General features: G+C 30.3%; 1 protein-coding gene across 1 annotated transcript in view; it reads right to left on the bottom strand.

The window, feature by feature from the left end:
• Positions 1-25216, bottom strand: part of Mct1 (Monocarboxylate transporter 1) — a 102147-nt gene that overhangs the window by 26696 nt on the left and 50235 nt on the right. The window contains exon 3 of the mRNA XM_076413593.1: positions 3465-3584. Within this exon, the coding sequence (XP_076269708.1) occupies positions 3465-3584 (120 nt within the window). The remainder of the gene's footprint in view (positions 1-3464; positions 3585-25216) is intronic.

Here is a 25216-nt window from a genome sequence, read left to right as displayed (position 1 = left end):
CCAGTACAGTTTAACTCTGCGAGTGAGTGAGACAGTGAGATATATAGACTATCGAGATATATTCCGAGATATTTAGCTGATTTTACTTGAGGAATCGGGCATCCATCAAGTCATCCGTCCGTCATCCACATGTAAAATTAACATTGGTATATTTGCACCTGTTAAGATATATTTCCAGTCTGTAGTCAATTTGCAGATCTTGTTGAACGCTATTTATATTTTTCTACAGCCTTATACATCTTTTAGAGATACATCTTTTGACATTGTATCTGTGTCGTCAGTGTTCCAAGTACCGTTTCTTTTGTTGTTGGGATATCAGCAGTATACAGCAGATACAGGAGTGTTCATGACTTCATGAAAAACTTTAAATTTTCTTTCGAAAATATATGATTCTAGCAGTCAACAGTAATTGCAGGGAAGTATTTATTTTCTTCGAATGCTTTTTCAACAAACGTTGTTACTTTGTGTACTCTGGTGTTTCTATGAATGGTTTAATACGTTTTAACAGCAGATTCTCGAATATTTTTGATCGCAGGTAGCAGCGAAATAGGTCTGTAAGATTCAACATGTTCTGCAGGTTTGTCAGATTTTTTAAGCATAATTATTCGAGAAACTTTGAGACATTCTGGAGCATACTTCATTCTCAAACAGACATGTCAACATGACTATTGCTTTTTCGTGGCAGTTCTTGTAATAACTCAGGATTGTAGTCAATTCCAGGAGTCTTTTTATGATTTAGCTAGTGTCAATTTCTGCGACAACTTTCATCGTAGAAATCAGATTTTCTGCTCGGGCTGATCAATAGGATTTATATCTATTGTAGATTTTATATCGTTCAGTTGGAATATGTTAGTTAAATATTTTGCGAGTAATTCAGCTATTTCATCGTTTGGGTCGAACCCATTAATCTTAGATCATTTTAAATATTCCGGGCTTCATTCACTTTCATATTTTTTGGAAGTAACTTTACTCATGTCCTTTAATCTTTTTGACTTGTCTGATTACTAATTATATTAAATATTGTTTTGTCTACAGCATTTCTTCATTAGTCGGATCATTAGTAGTTTAGATGAATCATGGAGAAACAAACTAGCTTAAAAGTGTTAAAGATGTCGGAAAGATAAATGAGTAAAATTGTTAATTATGTTTGTAAAAGTTTAATGGTTATTTCCCAAAATATTTTTATGTCAGCTGTGAGCAATCAAGGCGCAAAGTGAATTAGCTACAAAAAACAAATAAAAGGGCTTGAACGGCAATTCGTTACGAGAGCTATTGAAGAAGCTATCCAGCGACAAAGATAGAACTAGTTTTTTGTTAACAAAACGTAAGATTCATAATTATAGACGATGTTGAGTAACAAACACGAAACTATTAGAACAGATTTTATTAGCTCTTAAAGAACCTACCGCAGTCACAAGAAAGCAATCACATCATGAAGTAAATTATTCCCTTGAAATTAGGGATATGAAATTGAAAGCAGAGTATCATACAGAGCCAGTAACACTGCAAAATAAAGGAAATTTAAGGGTGTAATTTAATTTTAAAAAAATCGAGACGAGTCGAGAAAGAAATTTCATATAAACAGGCAGGTTCAGTGGAATTTGAGAAATCCTGTCAATCGTCTTCAAAAAATTCTTATGGACGTATTCTTAAAGAGTCAATCAATTTTGACTATTTCTAGACAAGAATTCGCAACTTGACAAGAATATTAACTAATATAAACACAATGGCTTTGAAAAATATGTTAATAAAGCGAACTAACCCCTAAAACATACAAAGGTTATTTACCATCGAAGGCAACTTGATTTCAAACGATCAATTATTCGAGTGACTATTAGAAATGATCGAAATGAATGGGTTAGATGCAATGATGAAGTTGAATTATTTGCACAACATCAAGTTAATATATTTCAACCGATATACAACCTACAATATGCTGAAGTCAAATATTTTGGAAAGAAACTCTCAACATTCAGACCTATTTTGGATGGAGTTCTGCAGGATAGAATTTTGGGACCACACCTATATCTGCTCTATACTGCTGGGATCTCATCAACAAAATAAACAGTACTTGGCACCTTTGCTGATGACACAGTTACTATGACAAAATACATATCATTTCCTAGAGATATAGAAAAACTACAAGTGGACGTCAGCAAGATCTACAAATGGATTAGAGACGAAAATACATTCGTAATAGGCCGAAATATGTCTATGTCAATTTTATGCTGCCATGAAACCTAACTAAATTACTTGAGGGATGCCCAATTCATCTGACACGATTGCGGAATGACATATTAAATTGGCGACAAAAAAGTTTAACAAATCAGACTCAAAATTAAGCAACTGTACTAGTAAATAGTAAATAATAATATAATAATAAATAAATAAGAATAATAAAGCCTGGGGCAATTATGGAGGGAAATCCAATGTTACCAAAACAATCTTCTTCGATTAATTAACAATGCTTATCGTCAGGTAATCAACTAGGAACTGTATGATGATCTTGAAATCAAATTGATTCATGTTATCCAACATTCCAATGTAAGACATGATTCTTTCATGCAGATGCGTGAACATTACAGCAACGTAAAAGCCATACAAGTACTGGACAACCTGCAGAAAATCAAAATATTGAAGACACCAAAACTTAAGGTTTACAGAAACTCAAATTTAAGATGCTTAATTTAATAAAAGATGTTAAAAAATTTTTAAAAATACATTTTTGCAAAAAATATATTTTAGATGAGACTATTTTAAATAAAGTATATGATTGTATGCCAAAATAATAAATTTTTGTCCTCATTTTAAAAATGTACTTTGGAATGCATATAACATAACAAACGGAAATTACATTTTTTTATATACTTTATCCACAAAATTCAGATATTAAACTGCTGAAACAAATACATTCTCTAAATACTTCGTTATACATATCTAATTTAGAACAATAGCTCTATTTAAAAATATTTGTCTTAATATATCATTTTAAATTATAATTGATATTTCTAGGATTTAGTAATAAGTAAATGTGTGATTAACAAAAAACAATGTCGGATTAAGTTTGCTCTTGAAATTTATGCAATTCATAATAATAACGCAGAACAATGACATTTATATTATATTTATGTAATTCAAATTAAGATTTTAAAAAATTAAGTATATAAAAACAGGTAAAGAGTATACACATTATGTTTTGATTTACATCCCATTGTTAAACAGAAGACATGTCAATCCCCACAGAGTTTTATTATTCTCAGACACACATTAAAATTTAAATTAAAACGTTGAAAATCCTGGAAGTAATTTTCAATGTCATATTACATCTTTTAAATAAAAAAATAATTTATTTTATAAATACGTAAAATCACTTGATAGAAATTAAATTGTGTTAAGAACCTTATATGTAGTGTTAAAAGTAATTTATAAATTACTGTAATGACAATGACAGTGACAGCACTTACCTGAACATAAGGTTACACCAACCAATATCGATAAAATCCATGATGTTATCGCTTTGCCTTCATTGAAATAATCCAAAAATTCGTCGTAAAATATACCAAAAGAATACGTAACACCATCAGCTGAAAAAAAAACATAAAGTTAGTTTCTGTTGATATAATAGTTCTGACTGTTTCATTTTTTAATATAATACCAAGCGAGAAAAATCTATAGAAATACCTTTCCGTGCGTGTATATGTAACAGGAATGATGGTACGGACTAGTTTAAATGTCAAGGAGTGATCGAAATAAATCATAGGGTAACATCACGTATCACTTAGCAATTAGGAGAAGCTCTTTCCTCCTGAAATCGTAAAACATTGATCTTCCTTTTTAAGTGATTGCCTATTAAGTTTTAACACTCCTTATACATCAGACTTATATAAGCGTATGTAAATAAAACTATAATAATAAACTGTATGTACTGTGTTTACAGTACATACAGTTTATTTCCATTCCATTAATTATTTATATTATCGAATTAAATTATTTCTTCTTTGCAAACAATACAATTAATACGCCCTCTATGACGTATACATGTTATTGTACAGAGTCGAATTTAAACAACAGAAAAATAACTTATCTAAGAAAATATTGTTGTTAATTTAACTATACTACCCTAGGAGTTTTCGAATGAAATACGTTGATATAAAACCACAACAAAACAAGATAACCACTAACAAGTTTGTTTATATGGTCTGTTCCTAAAAATCAAACGTTGCTATCATATTAATTTTGTTGTTATTCGATGAAATTATGAGAACCGTTACTATGTAGCTAATTATTAGTTACTACGTTAATGATTTAATGTACCTAACCTCACTTTTTAAAAAATGTTGACGTAGAAAAATTCATATTATTATTCGATTAAAAATAAGATAATAAATAACCGCACATAAATAGTGAATTGCAAATGAAATAAAATATTTAAATTCATTATTTACAGAAATATTTTGATGTTTTTTTTTATAAACCGCACGATATAGATCTAGTATGTTAATAATCCTCAATAGTCCACTGGTCTATTGCAATTTTCAGCGATGAAAAACTATTCCGAATAGTAAAACAAAATCGTGTTATTTGCATCCAGTTTCTTTGTGTGTGAAATTAAAAACGAATAAGTGGATAAAACTATTAAATATTGTGCAGTTTATATATGTGATAAATGCAAGTAAGTTAAAAATAATTATGTCTAGTTTTGACGCTTTATTAGGTTTTGTTTTTTTATTTAATAAATGTTTCCTTTTTATTCCAAATGCATATCTGTTCGATTCGTTTTTATGGTGATATAAAATATAAATGAAGCCAACATATTTCAATTTAATTAGTTAGGTATTTACAATTAAAATCATCATGATAAATGAATAAATACTTACAATATTATTGATTAGTTAGTGCATTTAATCACGCGACCCGGCATAAGTCTAGAAACGTGCAAGTACAATGCCCACTAGATTCATGTGTTTTTCTTTTTTTGTCGGTTAAAAACATGTGTTTAATATTCCAGCTATTTTAAGAATAATTTAGTGGGTGGCAATTGGTTATTTTCTTATAGAATTATAAATGGTTAATATTAATTAAAAAATTTTGGATTTGAACGTAATATGAGTTTGGAAAGTTTTATTTTATTAAAATTCAGTACATAAAAAAGCTGGTCGCTGGTGGCGTTTTTTCATATACTTTGACCTTATAACATTATTTAAATAAGTGATGCAAAATATGGTATGGGTAAATGTAGCCGGCATTATATCGACTAAATAAATATTTTATGAAGCTTACATAATAATATGACCCTAAGAGTCTATATAAATTTAGGTATAGGTGTATTTATACTATAAAAATATTTATATTTGTTCAACATCACGTACCGGATAATTTTTCTATATGTGAAAATAAGATATTCATCTACGATCTGTATCCAAATTCAAATAAGGAGAATATTAATTAAATACAGTTCATTGTCTTGTAAATCTGTGTGTTTGTTATACGGTTTTCAATATTTTATTTTAATTATATGAAATATAAGGAAGGTTGATGAGGAAGATATTTCGTTTTCAAATTTTGAATATTGTGTTCATAGTTCTTTTTTATTAAATTGTTGGAATTTGTTATGAATTATGTTGACAAGATGTGAATGGAATGCTATGCAACAATGTGTTATAATTGGTATCGTTTTTTTGTAGGATAGTTTTGTGTAATAAATTATATTTCAAAGTTATTATTATAAAGATACTTAAATGTATAACATATAAAAATGGGGTAGTTATTTATTTAGTTTTTTTTTAAAATTTTTTTGGCTTTTATGAATCTTGTTACATTTTATAGTGTTTAAATTACTGATTTAAGTAATTAATGCGACAGGGAATAGACATAATGGGTTACATTTGTTAATTTCTGGACAAGATAACTCGAGAAGAGTATAAAGGTCTTTCTTAATGACCAATTACTGTTGTAAATTAGATGCTATGAAACTCAAAAAATGAAATGAAACATTCTCAAAACGTAATTTTTTTTATCTTGGTTTGACTTGAAATTTGCTAAGGATTTTACACATATTTTTTATTGTCTTACTATTATTTACTTGATATATCTGGTAGTTAATTTCTTGTATTTATAGGAATAGTGCTCTTGATATGAAATAGTATGTTTCAGTCTATATAATGCATTAAAAAGATAATTAATATTTGTAACATATGTCTTTTGCATAGTAAAGTTGTTTTTAACGAGTTAACATGAACCTTTAATAATTTCATCACGAAAAAAAGGATCATTAAAGATAAATCAAATTAGTTTTTGATGACTTGTTTTTTTGATACATTTTTGGTTCGATTTTGCCTATTTTAATAACCCTAAATGTTAAATAAAGTACACACAAAGTTTCACAAATTTTGGTGGCCGTTACCCACCTTTTTATTAAATATTTCATTGACCGTTTTAAATAAATGTTTATGAATTTTGTTAATACAGCATTGGATTTCCTCTTTTAACATTTGATAGTTATCAGTCTGTTGCCATAAATATTTTACATCAAATAACCACAAAAAGTCAAGTGATCATATTCAAATTATATAGGGAACTAATATTGATCAACAAGAAATGTATTATGTAATAATTGAATTGTTTAACGGGCTACGTTGGTATGGTGTTGTTTAAACTACAATGCCATCCACATCAATATCATTTAATTCAGGTAATAAAAACTCGAATACCAATCGTCTCAGCTCTATCAGCTTTATTTTCAAAAAGGTAAGGTCCAACAATAGTTTTAGCTCAAAATCTTACCAGAGAGTGACATTTGTCTCTCGACCGTCTTTTTATACCAAAGGTAATAAATGAGGATTGCTGGGGTTCAAATGAGATCTAATGAAGTACGATTTTGGACGAAAACAATTGTTGATGATCAATAATCTATTCTACGAAATATGTGTATTATGTATGATTGTTAGGCTTTAGTTGTTGTTCTTATTGGGTTTTGTAAGCATGGAGATGAAGATATTTAGTAACTATAGACTGTTACGCACTGTTACGATATTATCATTTGCTTGTTGTTTGAAAGCCACTATGGTCGCAATATTCTGCGACCATATTTTTTGCAAAATCTGCCAGATTTTTATTATTTTTAGTTGTAATATTGTTGCAAAACGAAAACGCACTCTCTTTTAGTGTAATTATTGCTCCACTTTACTAAACAAAGAACGGGAAATGCAAATCTTGCGTATATATTTTGTATTATAAATTATGACAATCTAGTAAATTAACACAAATAAGTTATTTCTTTTTATCTTAATTTGCTACCGTTTTAAAATTACAGAGTACTTATCCTGTGATAGACACTTCTACGTCTTTAATGTGCACTGAGTTTTACTTATAGCTTTACTGAACTAGATAAAATAGTTTTACTCTGTTTAATCTTCTGCCTAAGCCATCATTATCTAGTAGTTCTCTGTTCATGTCTTTAGATATAGTTTTTGATAAAGTTATTTTGAGTTTGATAAAGGTCCTTATACAGACTGTCATTACGATGGTCATGTCATGTGCCATGGTGCATCAACAATACTTCGCAGTACCTTGTTTTGGAATGTTGTATGGCATTTTTATAGTTTTGGTTGGTACAATCCCAAGTCCACACTGGTTTTAAGACTTGTTGGTAAAGCAAAAGCTTATTATTTGCTGACAGAGCTGAACATCTACCCAGTGATTAGTACATTGTTTGCATTTCAGCTTGAATTCTTCAAATTTCTTCTTAACATCTGGTTTCCACCTGAGCGTGATGCGAAAATATTTGGCAGTATTTCCATACGGAATTGCTCGTTGATGTATATATACTGACTTTTGCTTGATTCTATTGTTGGCGAACTCAATATGCACTGATTTATTTTGATGTGAATTTTTTTTCACAGCATTGTGTTTCGGCAATAAATATTTGTACCTGTTCGGTTGATTCATTTTTGCTGTCTCCAACGGCTACGATTGCAGTGTCATCCGCAAATATAGCAACAACATTTTCATTGAATGTAGGCAAGTTTCGAGTGTATACCAGATAAATGGTTCCAATGTACTTCCTTGTGGCACACCTGCTTCTATTTTTGTCAAGTCAATAGGCATCTTCTTGTTTGACTCTGAAGTATCGGTTCAGTAATATATGACTCTAACATTCTTGAATACTGGTCAGGGAGAAGCATTTTAATCTTATGCTTTACACCCTCATGTTTGAGTCAAATCTAAAAACATTATAAACAAACCTTTTTTCTAGAGTAGATTTTGTGAATCTGATCAATCGAGGAATGTTGCAGTCAAATAATTCGGACCTATAAATGGTTAGAATTTGTTTTTAATTAATTACATTTTACATTCGATATGTTTAGTACAATCTTAATTTAGAATTAATTTATTACTACTGTTCTATTGTACTTGCATTAATACACAAGCAAGACGAGTGAGTGATTAATACATCAGTATGTATTTCTCAAAGAGATCAGAATAGCTTATATTTAATCTGAAAACCTATCGAAACTGATGCTGTTGGTAATCATAAATAATAATAAAAATTAGTTAACTAATTAAATATGCATTAATTGATAAAAGGTGAATTAAATATGCTTAGGCGAAATGTAATCACTTGCTGTGTTTACACACATTGTTTTTTTTACCACATGGTTTTATGGTCAATAACAAAGGATCTATCGCCACTTTCGGCCCAAAGAAGTGATATTGAAACGAACTATATACATCTACTACTAAAAAGATTGCAAAATGTTATAGGTACCAATGTATCACAAAATCTATTGTCGATTGAAATTAGATACATATTTTGACTATAAACGTTACTGAGTAAGGTACGTAAAGCAGGAAAAGGAGAATTATTGAAGCAAAAGCAAATCAAAGAGCAAGGAAAAATAGGTTCTTATTATAATAAAAAATAGTTTACCAAGAAAAATTGAGAAGCACGGCAGAAGGAGAATTTTCTACATTAAGATGTAGATGTAACACTAGTTGTTTACAACAACATAACTAGCTTTTCACTATGTAGTAATTTCTTATTATAGTCAGATGTAAGATTTCAGATCTGAACTGAAATAGTTTTGCTTCTTCAACTTCCGGGTAAGTCTATTGTTGTTCACCAGTTGTACTTGTTTCTATGTTCACGTCTCGTGTATGACATTTTTTCTGGATGTCCTCATCTCACAGTTTACCCTGGAGCGATGACAATACTCCGAAGAACTTTCTTTTGATATATTTGAATCACATTGATATGGATTCCTTTTAGCTATCTTTTAGAATTTGTTTATGCAATAACAATTTGTAGTGAAGCGATAATTCGGATTGTCATCCAATCAACCAACACATATTCTTGCATGTTAGAGAGATATGATTAAATAACTATTAAGCGTAGATAGAAAATTGATAAAAGAAATTCCCATTAACAAAGGAAAATAATGAAATAGAGGAGATGAAACAAGCAATACAGAGACAAGAAGAAGTAATACAAAAACTAAAAGGAGAAACAAGATGAAGAACATAAAATAGAAATTGGACAAATATTGGAAAAACACTCCAATTTAACTTAAAAGGTTTTTCAGTAGATAAATAATGATTATTAACACATAATTTTTATTAAAAAACATTTTTAAATAACACCAACTTTACCAATTTAATCATACTTATGATGATAAAATGATAATTGAATAAAAACATAATAATATAGCACAATAATTTGAAAATAATACTAATTATAATCACATTATTTAAACACCTATCACTCATAGATAAACTCAAGCGTTATATTAATAACCACACTTACAAAACAATAAGTTTTATTTAATTAGTGTATACTTTGTATTAATCCGGCTTAAGATAAAATCATATCTTAGATCAATATCTTATTTACCTTAAATTAGTAAAAATTATCAGAGAAAAACAAGTAAGTAATTTCGTTATATTTAATTCCCTATTGTAAAATTATTTATTACATCATTGCAGTATCTTTTAAAGCAATATAACAATTAAATTGGTATATAAAATACCATTTCATTGTTTATTATAGTGAAATTCTTTGAGAAGAAATATTTTAAAGCACTGACAGGACTGTTATATTAATATCCATATTATCGTTATTTTATAAATACGTGCAATGCCACTACACATTTTGTTAGAATATATTTGATCATTTTCAACGAAATATAAAACTTTTGTTTTCCTTCTGTTGAAAACGATAATGATATTAATAGATTTTAACAGACATTTTAACTATATGGCGACTGTATTTATTATGAAGGCAAACATCAACATTATCCAGCATTAGTATTGTCATATCTGATTATTTATTTGTAGTTTTGTATATGATCAGCAGGAGAATCATCATGTCAACTACGGAAGTGGTCTTTAAATTAATTAAATAGTAACAATAAGTTATAAAATATTGTTTGCTAATGGAGACCTATGCGTAATAGAATAAGAACAGTAAAAGCAAAAAAACTAATACTGGACGTTAAGAACGGTAATACGATTACTGATGTGGCATTGAGTGATAAAATATAAGGACTATTTTCAACGTGCAGTTCATATTCTGCCTAAAAGATAAAAACAAATTGTGAATTAAACATATTGTACTAATCTCTCTCTAAGTCAGAAAAAAATTGAGATTTATTTGTACACCTTATAACAAAAAAAAATGAAACCACTTGCCACTCTCTTCAGATTCTTTCCACAAGCGAAAATGTAGAAAAGTAAGCCTCACTGGGAACAAGAACAGGTTTTAGTGAGTGCTTGTGAACATACATTAGATACATAAATATGTATCGTTAATGATTTGTAACTAAAATAATAATTTTCAAGACCATTTTCTTTTATTTTAATGTAATAATTCGTTTAACTTAGTTACTTAAATTGTCGAAAAATATGTCGCCCTATCACAGAAAGGAAGTAATTTTCGAATTCAGTAAACCCGAAAATATAAAGAATACGTCACAATACCTAAGAGCTCTTAGATATTTTTTGGGGTCCTGTGTAATAATTAATCAAACCTAATAGTCTTAAATTAAATTTATAGTTGAATTGAGAAGATCATGCTGTTATCCTATTAGCTATAATAAAGTGTTTGGTGGGTCTATCAAAGATATATTGTGGCATGATACCAGGAATCGTAAAACAAAACAAAAACAATCCGATACGACGCATCCACAGCATTCAAAACAAGTAGGTGTGTTAGTCACGAAAGTGCATCGTGTCCGTTTGTTGCTATAAAAAAACGTAGGCCGTCGTACGATTGGTCGCGGTCCAAACTATACAAAGTCTGCAACATGGAAACGTGTTTCTAAAAAAAGTTCTGGCATTGGCACGGTAAATATTTGGGTCGTTAAACTTCCTCAGTTTTTCGAAACGATTTCTTCTTCGTCGTTAATATTTCTTTACTTCTTTTTACATCGTAGCTTTACGGTCTTCTAATGACTCTTAATTGAAAACGAATTACTATTGACGGCATTTCTTTTTGACGCTAATATAATGAGTTCGAGCAAAGTCGTCGTTTTTGTTTATCATGCTTTTTTAAAGCGAATTTTTCATAAATATTTCAAAAACTAATCAAAGATATATGTGTCGATTTGATCGATGGCCTATTTTCTGGTAAAATCATGATTATAGCCGATACCCGACTCTACATCTCCACCAAAAAAATTTTTCACTAAATTTCCTCACGATTCAGATCTTTGAACTATGTCTTTCTCGGGGCAGTTCACTGCGTCTTCCATCCAAAAGGTCGTTTCACGACAGAAGTATGTGAGGAATTCGTTCACCTTTCATTCAACAGATATATCCAAACCATTGCAATCTGCGTCTCTGAATTTATTCCTCAATTGTGCACTGATTATCGCATCTTAAAAAATGACTAACTTTCTAATATGATCTCAGAGAGAAATATGTAGAATTTGCTTAAGCATTTGAAATACCTCAATTTTACAGATGTGGGATTGTAATAGTGTTTAAGTCTCAGAGCCAGAAAGGAGGATCTGGTTTAAGTGATTTTCTCCAGCCTCCTTTTCAACAATCATTTCTTCTTTTTCTTTCATCGTTTTCAAGAACCAACTTAGTTTTGCACCATTAAGATATTGTTGTATAATCGGACGGAGCGAGATCCGGTTTATACAGTGGATGCATCAAAGCTTCCCAGCCAATATTTCTCATTATCTGTCAAGTCACTAAAGATGTATGTATTATAGTTGATTATCTTGATGAAAGACAACGCTTTCCTTATTGATCAATTTTCTTACCATTAGTTGTTGATAAGTGTCGTATTAATAATTACGCCAGGTTCAAGCAACTAATGATTCATGTTAACAATTATTTTTCTTTATTATTTATCCCACCAATGAAAATGCACGACTAAATATCTAGCAAAATCATTATTTATGTGTTCGCTTTAGGATGAAAATGAGCATTGTTTCGAACACAAAATATTGATAAAATTTCTTTTGTATATTCTTTTCATTCTTTTGCTATTTAAAGTTATTAGTTTTATCACCAAACTGGTAAAACATTGAGCTTAAATTATTATTTTAAATATTTCGACCATTTGCTTGCAAATATTCGTGTAAAAAGTTCCGGTTCCGAAAAGAAAAATACCACTTTGCATTAAGATAACGTACACTACTCATACTCAAGAAACCTCCACTAAAATTGGTGAATTAAACCAATAATTTTTAACAAACATCATTGAGCTTATTTGCAATATTTAGTCCCCTCAGATTTTTGACGCTTTATTTTTTTGGGGTGACGGGTTTTTATTATATTTTTTTATAACATCTTTATCAGATACGCTTAGTACAATCGTAATTTATAATTAATTTATTACTACTTTTCCTATGTACTTGGATTAATTAACAAGCAAGACGAGTGCGAGAAAATACATCAGTATGTATTCCTCAATTATAAAATTATAATTATTTATTAATTATTAACTTATAGCTATAGTTTACACTAAATGTATACAATTTATATAATTTGTATGGTTTTGTTCGTTTCAATCTCCTGACATCCTGCGCGCTGTCCAGCAATTGTATTGCTTCCACGTTAGTATGATTTAGTAATCTTCTTTCGTGTTTCAAGGCGAAATCCCAGACAACTTTGCAAATCCATTTGATTTCCAGGTCATCGTGCAGTTCTTCAACCGAAAAACTTTGTCTTGACAGCGCTGTATGACTAACTGATTTGAATTTTTAGTGCAACCCCATATTTGCACCCCATAGGTCCAAATTGGCTTTATAATTGTATTATAGATCAACCTCTTTGATTTTAGATCAGATTGAGAGTATCTTCCAACTAACCAGTATAGTTGTTTTATTTTGGTTTTAATGTGTTTTGCTTTTTGTCTAACGTGATGCTTTTTATTATATGAAAAGGAAAATGTATTCCAGAAAAAAGAATTTTGCAAAGCATTGAAAACATTAGTACGGAGGTCTCATCCATCTATCCATAAAATGGTAGATTATTAGAATAAGTGGATTGGAGGCCCACGGAAGTACAGTAATTTTTTATAAAGCGGTATAACAATAGCCCGTGCAATGAAACAGCCGACTTACGTTATCAAAATATATGACGTCAGCACGTCGCAAAGTTGCCTCATCAACTTTGACTTTTAGTTCATATTGTTTGCCAGTTTATAAGTTTATAAGTTTATAACTTCTAATTATTATCACTAATGTTTTGAAGAATTTTGCAGACATTTGGCAAATATAAAATGTATCTGCTATATATATATATAGCAGATATATTTTATAGTACATAGTACATTTTATTTAAAAATTCAATTATTATAAGAATTAAAGGTCCTAGAGCCCAGAAAGAGGTTTGAGACAAAAGAACTTTTACCCATATCTTCTGTTTGGAATAAAGTTCATTTTCATGCGTATTAATTTATCAAAAAAATACATCAAAAAATCATCATCAAAGATCAAAAATAGATCACTAAAACCTACGAATAAAACCAAGAATTATTTCAACATCGAGCTTATTTGACATATTTAACTGCCTCATATTTGTACTACTCAAAATATTCTTCTGTGAAGAACGATTTTCATATATATATATATATATATATATATATATATATCCAATGGTATCCAATGCAATGCTATTTTAAACATCTTGACTAAATTGTTCTGATGAAGAAATGTTTGTAGTTCATGGACTTCACTATTGGATACGGCTTAGATTTTTCAATTAATTGCATACAAATATTTGTGAAAAGGTCCCGGTTTAGAGAAAAAACATACCATTTTCCATTAAGTTAATATAGCTACTCACATAGCTTAAAAATACATCACTAAAACCTACGAATATGACAAAGAATTATTTCAACATCGCTCTTATTTCAGATATTTAACTGCCTCATAATTTTACTACTCAAAATATTCTTCTGTGAAGAACGATTTTCATTACAGGAAGAGGAAATAGATGCCGTAGAAGTAATAAATGCAAGGCATTCGGAAAAACACCACACTAATATGATTCATAAATTGGTGGAATAATTATATAGAAAGTTTACGGAAAAGCCTTTTTTTAAAACCATTTTACTCATTACCTTATTTAATGTTTTTTATAACTATGTTCAACAAAATATTTTAATATACATTTTATAATTAAATAAAGCTCAAGTGCACTATTTTACGCAAAACTTATAAGGAAAAAATAGGTTTCTCTTTGTAATATTTATATGAATATCCTGGCTAAAACTCTAAAAATGGCTTTAAAAGCTAAAAATATATTTTTAACAAGAGTTGTAGTGAAAAATATGTGGTGTGCTTAAGTTTTTTTTGTAGAGTTGTTTTTAGAACACCCTAGTATTTCGTTTCCTATATAAATGTTCTGATTTTTTTTGTTGCTCATGGTTTCTTTATAATGCTGATAAAGAAATAAATGAAAATAAATATTTATTCTAATGTTTTATTATCTATTTCATGTACTTATTGTTTTAATTGCGCAGCTGTATGTACATATTTAGTCAAACTAATAACATAAAGAAATTAGGAAGATAAAAAGTATAGTGATCTGCCGTTCGGTGTAAAGTTAGAAAGTTTCATCGCTCTCAAAGGAGTCTTAAAATGAAAAAAGTCCGAAGGTCTGAAAGGACATTCTTTTCCCAAATAAAAAGTGTCAATCTGGGTCAGTTAGGGTCAATCAGTCAGTCTTCTCACCCTGATAAGTCCCCGAATCGATTGGAAAAGTTCCCTAGAAGTTTTTTATTTTGATATTTTATGGTCATTGTTAAAGCGGCTAAGGAAATTCATTTTATTAGCATTGAAACTATTTTCATTTAGTTTAATTAGATTCATAAGAAGTTTATTAAGGATAACACGCTTTAGTGAATGTATACAATATATACGAAGGGATAGACAACATAATTTGAGAATTATACAATATTGTACATTATAATGTATGTTGGCAACGCCGTTTAAGTGTTGTGTGAATAAGATGAATTCAGCAGTTGAAAAGTGACCGAAATTAGATGAAAAACAAAAACATGATTATTTTATAATAGTCAATATCTACGTGGTTCAATATACTAAGTTGACAGGACAGTAATTTAAAAAAAACTAACAGGCATGATAGAAGAAGTTTAATACATTTTTGAGATATATAATGAAACAATTGTTAAGCAGATATAAAAGAGATAAATTAAATTCTTAAATGAAAATACACAGAAGAGGTGAATAAAATATAGAGAAATGATAATTTCTGGAGTAGGAGAATAAGAGATGGGGAATACGGAATTACCAAGAAACTAAATCATAGTTAGACATAACAAGGAACTAAATAGATATGATAAAAAATGGGAAACATCATGAAAGAAAAGGTCGAGAGAATCATTTGAACATTAACTACAAAATTAAAAATAAGAGAAGAATATAATAATATAGAGAAAAAATAGGTAAAATTATAGGTGATAATATAAATAAATTAATTATATCGTAATGTAAAAAATATTTTCTGGGAGGTGTAAGAGGTCTACAGAAATTCTAAATGGTTTCATAGCTGCAACCAGGTTCTAAAAGAATTATTACTTATACCACAAGAGAACAAAAAGTATTTCTAGAGTACATCAGTACGAAATAAAACAAAAACAGTAAATAAAAATATAGAGTAATAAATTGACTGGATGAATTATAACAACATATGAGAAACAAATTAGATGACATCAATATGGTAAAAAAAAATTGAAAAAAGATATGAAATACAAATTGGACAGGGCCTGATCAATGATATTTATAGTAATATAAATTTGTTCTCTGGGAACTACACAAATCTAACATTCATGAGAAGGTCTTGGCTTTCTACAGGCGGATTATCAAACCAGAACATTTCATGATGAAAGGATCAGTTGTCGTTCGACCTTCGTAGAGTAAAGACGTGTTTGGAGCGACGGTCAGTGTAATAAATTTGAAAGTGTACTACCTGTGCCACAAATGCGATTTTAAAAAATAAGTAAAAACCGTGACGACAATAACAGTGTTAAAACTGCGCGTTAAATGTTTAGTGAAAATGTGTTTAAAACGATGGTCACTGCAATAAAGTAACAAAGGTAAAATTTTGGGGGCTGTTAAGGGTCGGAGGTGCATCATCTGTACCACAAATGCGGCGTTATAACGGTTCTGAAACAAATACCGGTACTGAAATTTTTGTAAAAACGTGAATTAAACTATTCATTAAATAAAAATGATTAATAGAGAGAACCAGAGACTAAATGAGATGGAAACACAATCCTCAACGTCAGGTGAAGCTTATCTGGCACAACAGAATCAAATCTTTTGTCAAGAAAACCATAAGAGAACGCAAAATGAGCAAGCTCTCTATAATGCGTATATTAACGAAAAAACAGCCCGACGGAATCTGGAAATTGCACTAACAAATATGCAAAAACAATTAGATGCACTACAACTCCTAATAAAAAACCAAAACACATACAATCCAACTAGCATTCCCGTAGTGAACCAGTGCACTGAAAACAAATTGCCTGTAAACTATGAAACAGACGAGGAAGAATTGCAAAAAGAAGTAGGCTGGATAACAGTTAAAAGAAATAAGAAACGAAAAGCAAACTACACACCTGAAGCTTCACCACAACAACCAAAAACCATTAAAGCACAAGAATTGAATAAAGAAATAAAAGTGCCGAGACCACCTCCAATTATAGTAAGTAATGTCACAGACTTTGACTTGCTATATGAAACAATGAAAACAAATAATATACTATTTAGAGCAACAACATTAAACAATGGACAAATCAAATTAAACGCCGAATGTCGTAAAACTTTTACGAAAATTGCTGAGTGCTTGGAATTCCTAAAATTACAATGGCACTCGTATGAAGATAAGCAAACCAGAGACATTAAAGTAATGGCAAGAGGGCTTCCACCGACAGCTAAAACTACTAAAATAGTGGAAGAGTTAATAAAAAATGGACTTAAATGTACTGACGTCACAAATATCCTGAAAAAAGAACGAAATAAAAATAACAATGGAGAAATAGTTGTCCAGAAGAAGCCTTTACCACTGTTTATGTTATCATTCCAACATAACACGGACATAAAAGCAATTTATGAAATTAAACAAATTCTAGGAGTCGAAGTAAAAATAGAACCTCTTAGAAAGGCAAATCTTGTGCCACAGTGCAAGAGATGCCAATTACATGGACACACACAAAAATTCTGTAAAAGGGAACCAAGGTGTGTAAAATGCTCAGGAAAACACATCACGGGAGAATGCAAAAAACCCAAAGGAACAAAAGCGAAATGTGCGAATTGCAATGAAGCGCATCCAGCAAGCTACAGAGGATGCGTAGTTGCGAAAACATTCCAAGAGAGAAGAAATAAAATCAGTCAGGCTAAAGAGCAAAAAACAGTGACTCAAAATAAACAACCAAAAATGTACAACGAAATCAACGATGAAATGACCTATGCTCAAAGCATAAACCAAACCGCTCAAAAAGAAACAAAAAAAGAAGACGTTACAACCAACGAACTGCTATTGAAACTTATAGCAAAGCTGGACAACCAGGAAAAGATTATTGAATCGTTTTCTGAAAGATTACTTAAACTCGAAAACAATAGGGCGGTGGCCTCAAGAACTAAAAATGGCAAGTAAAGACATCCGCATCGCAATTTGGAATGCTAATGGGATTCAGAAACATCACGCTGACCTACAAGTATTCCTAGAATTGCAAAAAATAGATATTTGCTTAATATCTGAAACCCATTTGACAAAGGAATCCTTTATTAAATTTAGAGGATATTACTTTTACCACACCATTCATCCAGCTAACACAGCAAGAGGAGGAAGTGCAATAATAATAAAAAATAATATATGCCATCATCAAGAACCCGGACTCAGTTTAGCAGAAAATCAGGTAACGGCAGTAACTGTTATATCTAGCAAATACAGGGTTACATTAGCTTCCATATATAGCCCTCCAAGATACAACCAAAAAAAAGAAAATTACTTGAATGTTCTAAACAACCTAGGAGAAAAATTTATAATCGGTGGTGATTTCAATGCTAAAAATACAAGATGGGGATCTAGAATGACGACAACTAAAGGTAATGAATTACATAAAGCAGCTGCTGAGCTAGGGTGCAGTTACATGTCGACAGGAAAACCAACTTATTGGCCTACCGATCCAGAGAAAACTCCAGACCTGTTAGACTTCTTTATAGCTAGAAACATAACCACTAACTACATGGAAGTTGAAGAAAATTTTGACTTAAGTTCAGATCACACACCTGTGATTTTGACGCTGAGTGAAAACATTATAAGAAAACAACAAAATCCAACATTAACCAACAAGAGGACAGACTGGGAAGGATTTGTTGAAGAAATAAACAATCGAATTCAACTAAATGTTCCCCTTAAGACAGAAGACCAATTAAATTATGAAACCGAAAAATTCGTTGCAGACATCCAACAGGCTGCTTGGAATAACACTCCAGAAATTAAAACTTCAACCAAAGGAATAAATTACCCGAAAGAAATCAAGGAAATGGTAGCTGAAAAACGAAAACTACGGAAAAAATGGCAGCAAAATAGAACACCTGAAAATAAGAATATCTTAAACAACATAACACAAAGGTTGAAGAGGGAAATTTTGGAAATTAAAAACAATTCCATAAATAACTATCTACGAAATTTAACAGATGACAAGAACACAGACTACTCGCTCTGGAAAGCCACTAAATACCTAAAACGATCCTGTCTACATAGTCCTCCGATAAGAAACATGCATGGAAGTTGGGCACGCAGCAACCTGGAGAAAGCAGAAGCATTCGCTGACCATTTAGAGAAAACTTTCAAACCAAACGAAAGTGAAATTGAACATACTTTACCGGACATAGACGGCGAAAATTCGACAATTCAATTAACAACTCCGAAAGAAGTCACCAACGTTATTAAAACTAACATCAAGCCAAATAAATCACCAGGCTATGATTTAATAACAGGGCAATTGCTGCACAATCTGCCAAGAAAGGGTATTATAAAGCTCACTAACTTAATCAATGCAGCATTTCGACTGAAATATGTCCCAGACGTTTGGAAAATGGCTGAAATAATAATGGTTCCAAAACCTGGAAAATCACCAAATGATATAAAAGCTTATCGACCTATCTCACTGTTACCGATGATAGCTAAGGTATTTGAAAAGCTCCTCTTGAAAAGATTAAAACCAATTATAGAGAGAAAAAACCTAATACCAACACACCAGTTTGGGTTTATTACCAAACATTCAACGATTGATCAAGTGCATAGAATAACAGATGTTATTGAAAAAGCCTATGAAGATAATAAAGTATGCTCAGCTGTATTCTTAGATGTAGCACAAGCTTTCGACAAGGTATGGCACAAAGGCCTCGTCCATAAGCTACAGAAAATATTACCGAAGCAACACACCGAACTATTAAAATCTTACATCACAGCCAGAATGTTTAGAGTGAAACAAGAGGAAGCTTACTCTACAATAAAAGAAGCTAAAGCAGGTGTACCACAAGGAAGTGTACTGGGGCCAATTCTGTACCTACTTTATACATGTGATATACCACAAATCGAAAACATTACAATGGCTACATTTGCTGATGATACTGCTATTCTTGCTGTCGGAAACAATAGCGAAGAAGCAACCCGAAAACTACAACAGGCTACTGACGCTATAAATAAATGGACCCAAATCTGGAAAATACAAATTAACCAAAACAAATCTGTGCATGTTCAATTCACCTATAAACAGGCCGCGCTTACACCATTGACCATAAACCACACTGTCATACCATACAGCAATAATGCTAAGTATCTCGGAATGACACTTGATGCAAAACTACGGTGGAAGGAACATGTCAAAAAGAAAAGAAAAGAACTTGAGTTAAAATATAGAAAAATGTATTGGCTAATTGGAAGAAAATCTCAATTAACTATACATAATAAATTACTTCTATATAAACAAATATTAAAACCTATATGGACATACGGAATACAATTATGGGGATGTTCCGCAAAAAGCAACATAAATCTAATACAAGTTTTCCAGAACAAAGTCCTAAGAAGCATCGTAGGTGCACCCAGATATTACCGGACCATTTATTTACATCGAGATCTTCAGATACCGACTGTCAATCAAGAAATTAAAAGAATTGCAAAGAGACATGAGGAGAGACTTCACTCTCATGTTAATTTCGAAGTATTACAACTCTTGGACAACACCAAAACCGGACGCAGACTCAAAAGGACCAAACCATTTGAACTTGTGTAGTGTGTTGTAGTGTAGTGCAGTGAGGTGCATTAGAAAAAACTCAAAGTGTTAAAACAATTATTATTATGTTAGAGACTATGTAGGACTGATGAGTCCTATTAGATATATACCTAGATTTAAGCTATTATAAGGACAAATTGTAGGTTAGTCGGCAACGACTAGTAACAATGTATATAATTATAAAAAAAAAAAAAAAAAAAATGATGAAAGGATGTGCTATGTTTTCATTAATCATCATTCATATTATTTCGTACAAATATTCAGATTTGTAATATTCAGATCAGATTCACGTCACTGATCGGATTACTGTCAATGATAATGTTTACATTCTTAATTATTAATATCTTATTATAATTGGTGTAATGCTGTTAAGCACCGCTACAATTCAATGTGGTAATGATTTTATAAGCACAGCCAAAAGTCCATCTGTTGGTATGAGGAGCATCATAATATTATAAAATATATTCTCTAGCTATTAATGTGTTAGATCAGGTAATTGTTGAGAACGTTTTGATGTTGAATTGAACATTCCGTTGGGAACTACACAAACACTCTATGAATACGTGCTATAAGTGGCCAAACAAAGTAATAATCAAGATACTATATATATATATATATATATCAGGTGTATATTATTTTCTCTATATCCTGCATATTTGTTGCTTTCAATTCTTAGTAATTTTTTCCTGTCCAGTGGAGAAATTTATTTGAAATAATAATAATTTTTAATTTGGTCTGCTTTGCTTTGTTTTCATTTAAATTAGCGCCAAACGTATTTACAATATTGAAGAAATCAGGTTATAGCAGTTTTCTTTATTTTGTGGGGTAAGCTTAACTAAATCCAGTGACCACTAAATAGAGATAATTTTAGATAAGTAGCCGAAGCTTACATTAAACTAGCATTGAATTGAATATTTTTAGAATTATCAGATATTTTTCTCCAAAATTACTTTTATTGTTGGTAATAATTTTTACATGTATTTCATTCAATTATTACATTTTGAACATGTTGGTACACTTATTATAGATAATCAAATATTTTAATAAGATAATCAATGATTTTATGGGTTTGGAAAATTCCCTGCAGAGCGATAAGTAAATACGTAAACTTTTTATTAAAATATTTGATAGGTTATCTTAAGTCGGCTAGATTACCAAATGGGACCGGTATATGTTATGTAATGATAAAATAAATAATCTGTCGTCACTATGTTCAATAATTATGTCACAGAAAGAGGAATTCGATTGTTAAACTGATTTCGATTATTTATAATGGTATAATATAATTGTCAAGTTGTTTTATGAATTTCAAAAAGTTCAATAAATTTCATTAGTTTTATGGTAGTTAAAGACTATAAGTTTTATCTTAAACTTAAACGTAAATATCGAAAATAATACCGCATATTTGTTATTGATATTGAACTTTTTTTAATAACTATTATTCATGATGCAGTGCAGCCTTCAATTGTTGAACCAAAATCTTTTAGATTAATTTATTAAGAAATATTGTTGATTGTTTATTGGCTAGACTCATAGGGGATCTAATGGAGAAAGTGCCCCAGAAATGCTTTAATTTATAGGGGTTAGCGGAATAGAGTAACTGTGATTAATTTTGCAAGGTTTGTCAAATATTAAAATATACTATTTCGCTATTATATGTTTATTAGTCTTCTTTATGATCAGTTATTTATTTTTGATATTTCCTATCACAATTGGACATATCCTATCTCCCAAAATTTTTTCGTTTTTTTAGCAGTACTTCTATACCCATGCTACCTTGCGTGAAAGTCTGCATGCCATTAGAAAGTTCTGTTGTAACTCTGCGCTCAAAAACTGGATAGCATTTTTTATATTCCGGTTTCCTACCACCTTTAGTCTCTGTACTCCTTCTAAACACCCTCTCTAATTCTGCATTCGTTTTTCTCCTTTTTCCTTTATTTCTTCTTCTTTGCTGTTCTGTATCTGTACTTTGTATCAACATCGCACTGCCATAGGCACGTTTTCGAATCACCTTCTCTGAAAATGCTAGTCTATTAGCGCATTTATTCTTGTTCAATATCGAATGATACGGCTATTAAAATAGAAATCAATATTAGTTTTATGATATTCTTTAGTAAGTTTTATCTTAAACTAAATATCGAAAATAATATTGCATATATGTTATTGATATTGAACATTTTTTAATAACTATTATTCGTGATGCAGTGCAGTCTTCAATTGTTGAACCAAGTTCTTTTAGATTCATTTATTAAGACATATTGTTGATTGTTTATTGGTTAGACTCATAGGGGATCTAATGGAGATAGTGCTCCAGAACTGCTTTAATTTATAAGGGTTAGTGAAATGAAGTAACTGTGATTAATTTTGCAAAGTTTGTCAAATATTAAAATATACTGTTGGAGATACCTAAAATTTTAGTTAAACTTCAATTGTTTTGCAAAAATGATCTGTTAAGACCTTTCGAGTTACTAATACTCGTACAAGAATCAGTGAATAATTAATAAAACGAAATGATAAGCAATGATGTAAGGTTGATATGATAACATTAAATTTCAGAAAGTAATTTGTAATTTTTTATCTATTATTTATATAATTTTATCTTTTATTAATATTATTGCATATTTAAGTTTTTTACAGGCATAAGTCCTAAAATCTAAGGTATAATTATTTTACCAAAGTACTAAAATTACTAAAAATGTTAAAATTATATTTTTAAGAATTTATTTTTAAAAGTGAAATAATTAATACCACTTGTATAAATACCTTTATACCATTAAATGGTGTAAGTTTGTTAGGATTAGTGTATATTCCCTCTTACTTCATATACAAATGCCGATTTGTTTCTCTATTCTGCAGTACCTCTGATAAATTCAACCCAGGTTCTCGTAGGCTGACCTGAGATCTTTCTCCTCTCCTCTCTTTACTTGTTTGTCTTTACCTATCTTGTGTCTTCCATGCATTGTATCTACGTCTGTCAGTCACATGTTAATGTTTATCTTTATATTGTTTTATAAATTTCCATTTCTGTTATGCTTGATATTTCTTATCCGCCAATTGACTATTTATGGCGAAGTACAAATTAATAGTTTTTTCTATTCTTCCATTCTTTTTCCTGGCTTCCATTATCTTTGATTTCAATACTCAGATATTTAAATGGTTTTAACTGTTATCTTTTTCGATAATTATTTCTTTTGGCTTTCCCATCGCCATGACTTTCGCTTTGCTTTTATTTATAATGAATATTTTCTGACTGAATGAATATGACATTTGAAGAATACGAATTCCTTATTCTCCTAGTGTCATAATCCGGATCCTTAATGTTTTCTTTAAGTGGTCAGGTCTATCATTTGTTATTAGTACATAATCTGCAAAAGCTGTTACCGACAATTAATTTTTTTCTATATTTTTATACCCTATATTTTAATCAATATTTTCTATTTGACATTTTTTACTAATCCATCCATTAATGTTATAAATAGGATTGGGCTTAATTATAAATAACAGCATATCATTTAAAAGTAGAATGCAAGTTAGAATCAGGTCAAGAGTGCTCAAATCAGGTATATTTACTAAAATATCTGTGGGTGATGTATCTTCATATAAATTAATTATTTCCCATACCTAAATTAGGTTAACATTTAAAACGTTTTCGCTTTCTTCTCTTATGTTTCTGTTACTGAATGCTTTCAAATTATTCTTGAACATAAATTACATTCACGCGCTTGTCAAATGCACGAGAAATGGATTGCTTGTGTTCCAATTTGATCGATTTTAAATAAGTTTGTTTACGATGATAATGGCCCTTATCTATCTAAATACGTATTTAGATACCAATGGGGATTAATTACTATTAGTTTGCTAAATGTATTTTTAATTTTATATGGTACAGGTGATCATATATGTTTATATGTTAATATTGGCGCTATTTCCAAAGCCAAAATTAAACCAAAGCCAGTTTTAAATGTTTTGGTATATCCGAGCAGGATTGGAAGACATACGTATGCGTAAGGATACTTCTGTATAAGGATAGTGGTCCCATTATTAGTTATTTTCACTATAACCCCTTACCATTTCTCGTCCTCGTCACTACACTCCCCCACTTTCTCATTTCGCACCATTAACTGTTTTCTTGAATATCTCTAACCCATATATTTAAATATTTAAATATTTCATGTCCATCTATTATCAATTTTCGATTTCCTATCCTAACAGTTTAGCCCTACTGCCTCAGCTTTGTTTCCTTTTATCTGTTATTTAGACATGTTTTCGCTATTATTTGTTTTTTTAATTCAATTTAACTAGTTTATTAGTCTATTTCATGATCAGTTGTTTATTTTTGATATTTCCTATCACAATTAGACAGATCCTATCTCCAAATTGGTTTCGTTTTTTAGCAATACTTCTATACCCATTCTACTTTGCGTCTGCATG

This window comes from Rhynchophorus ferrugineus, unplaced genomic scaffold, assembly GCF_030347505.1.
Source record: "Rhynchophorus ferrugineus isolate W39M unplaced genomic scaffold, kcgeb_rfMv2 rfM9, whole genome shotgun sequence".
In the NCBI taxonomy this organism is placed as follows: domain Eukaryota; kingdom Metazoa; phylum Arthropoda; class Insecta; order Coleoptera; family Curculionidae; genus Rhynchophorus; species Rhynchophorus ferrugineus.
Note: the sequence above shows the minus strand (reverse complement) of the source record. Positions and strands in the feature narration are given on the sequence as shown.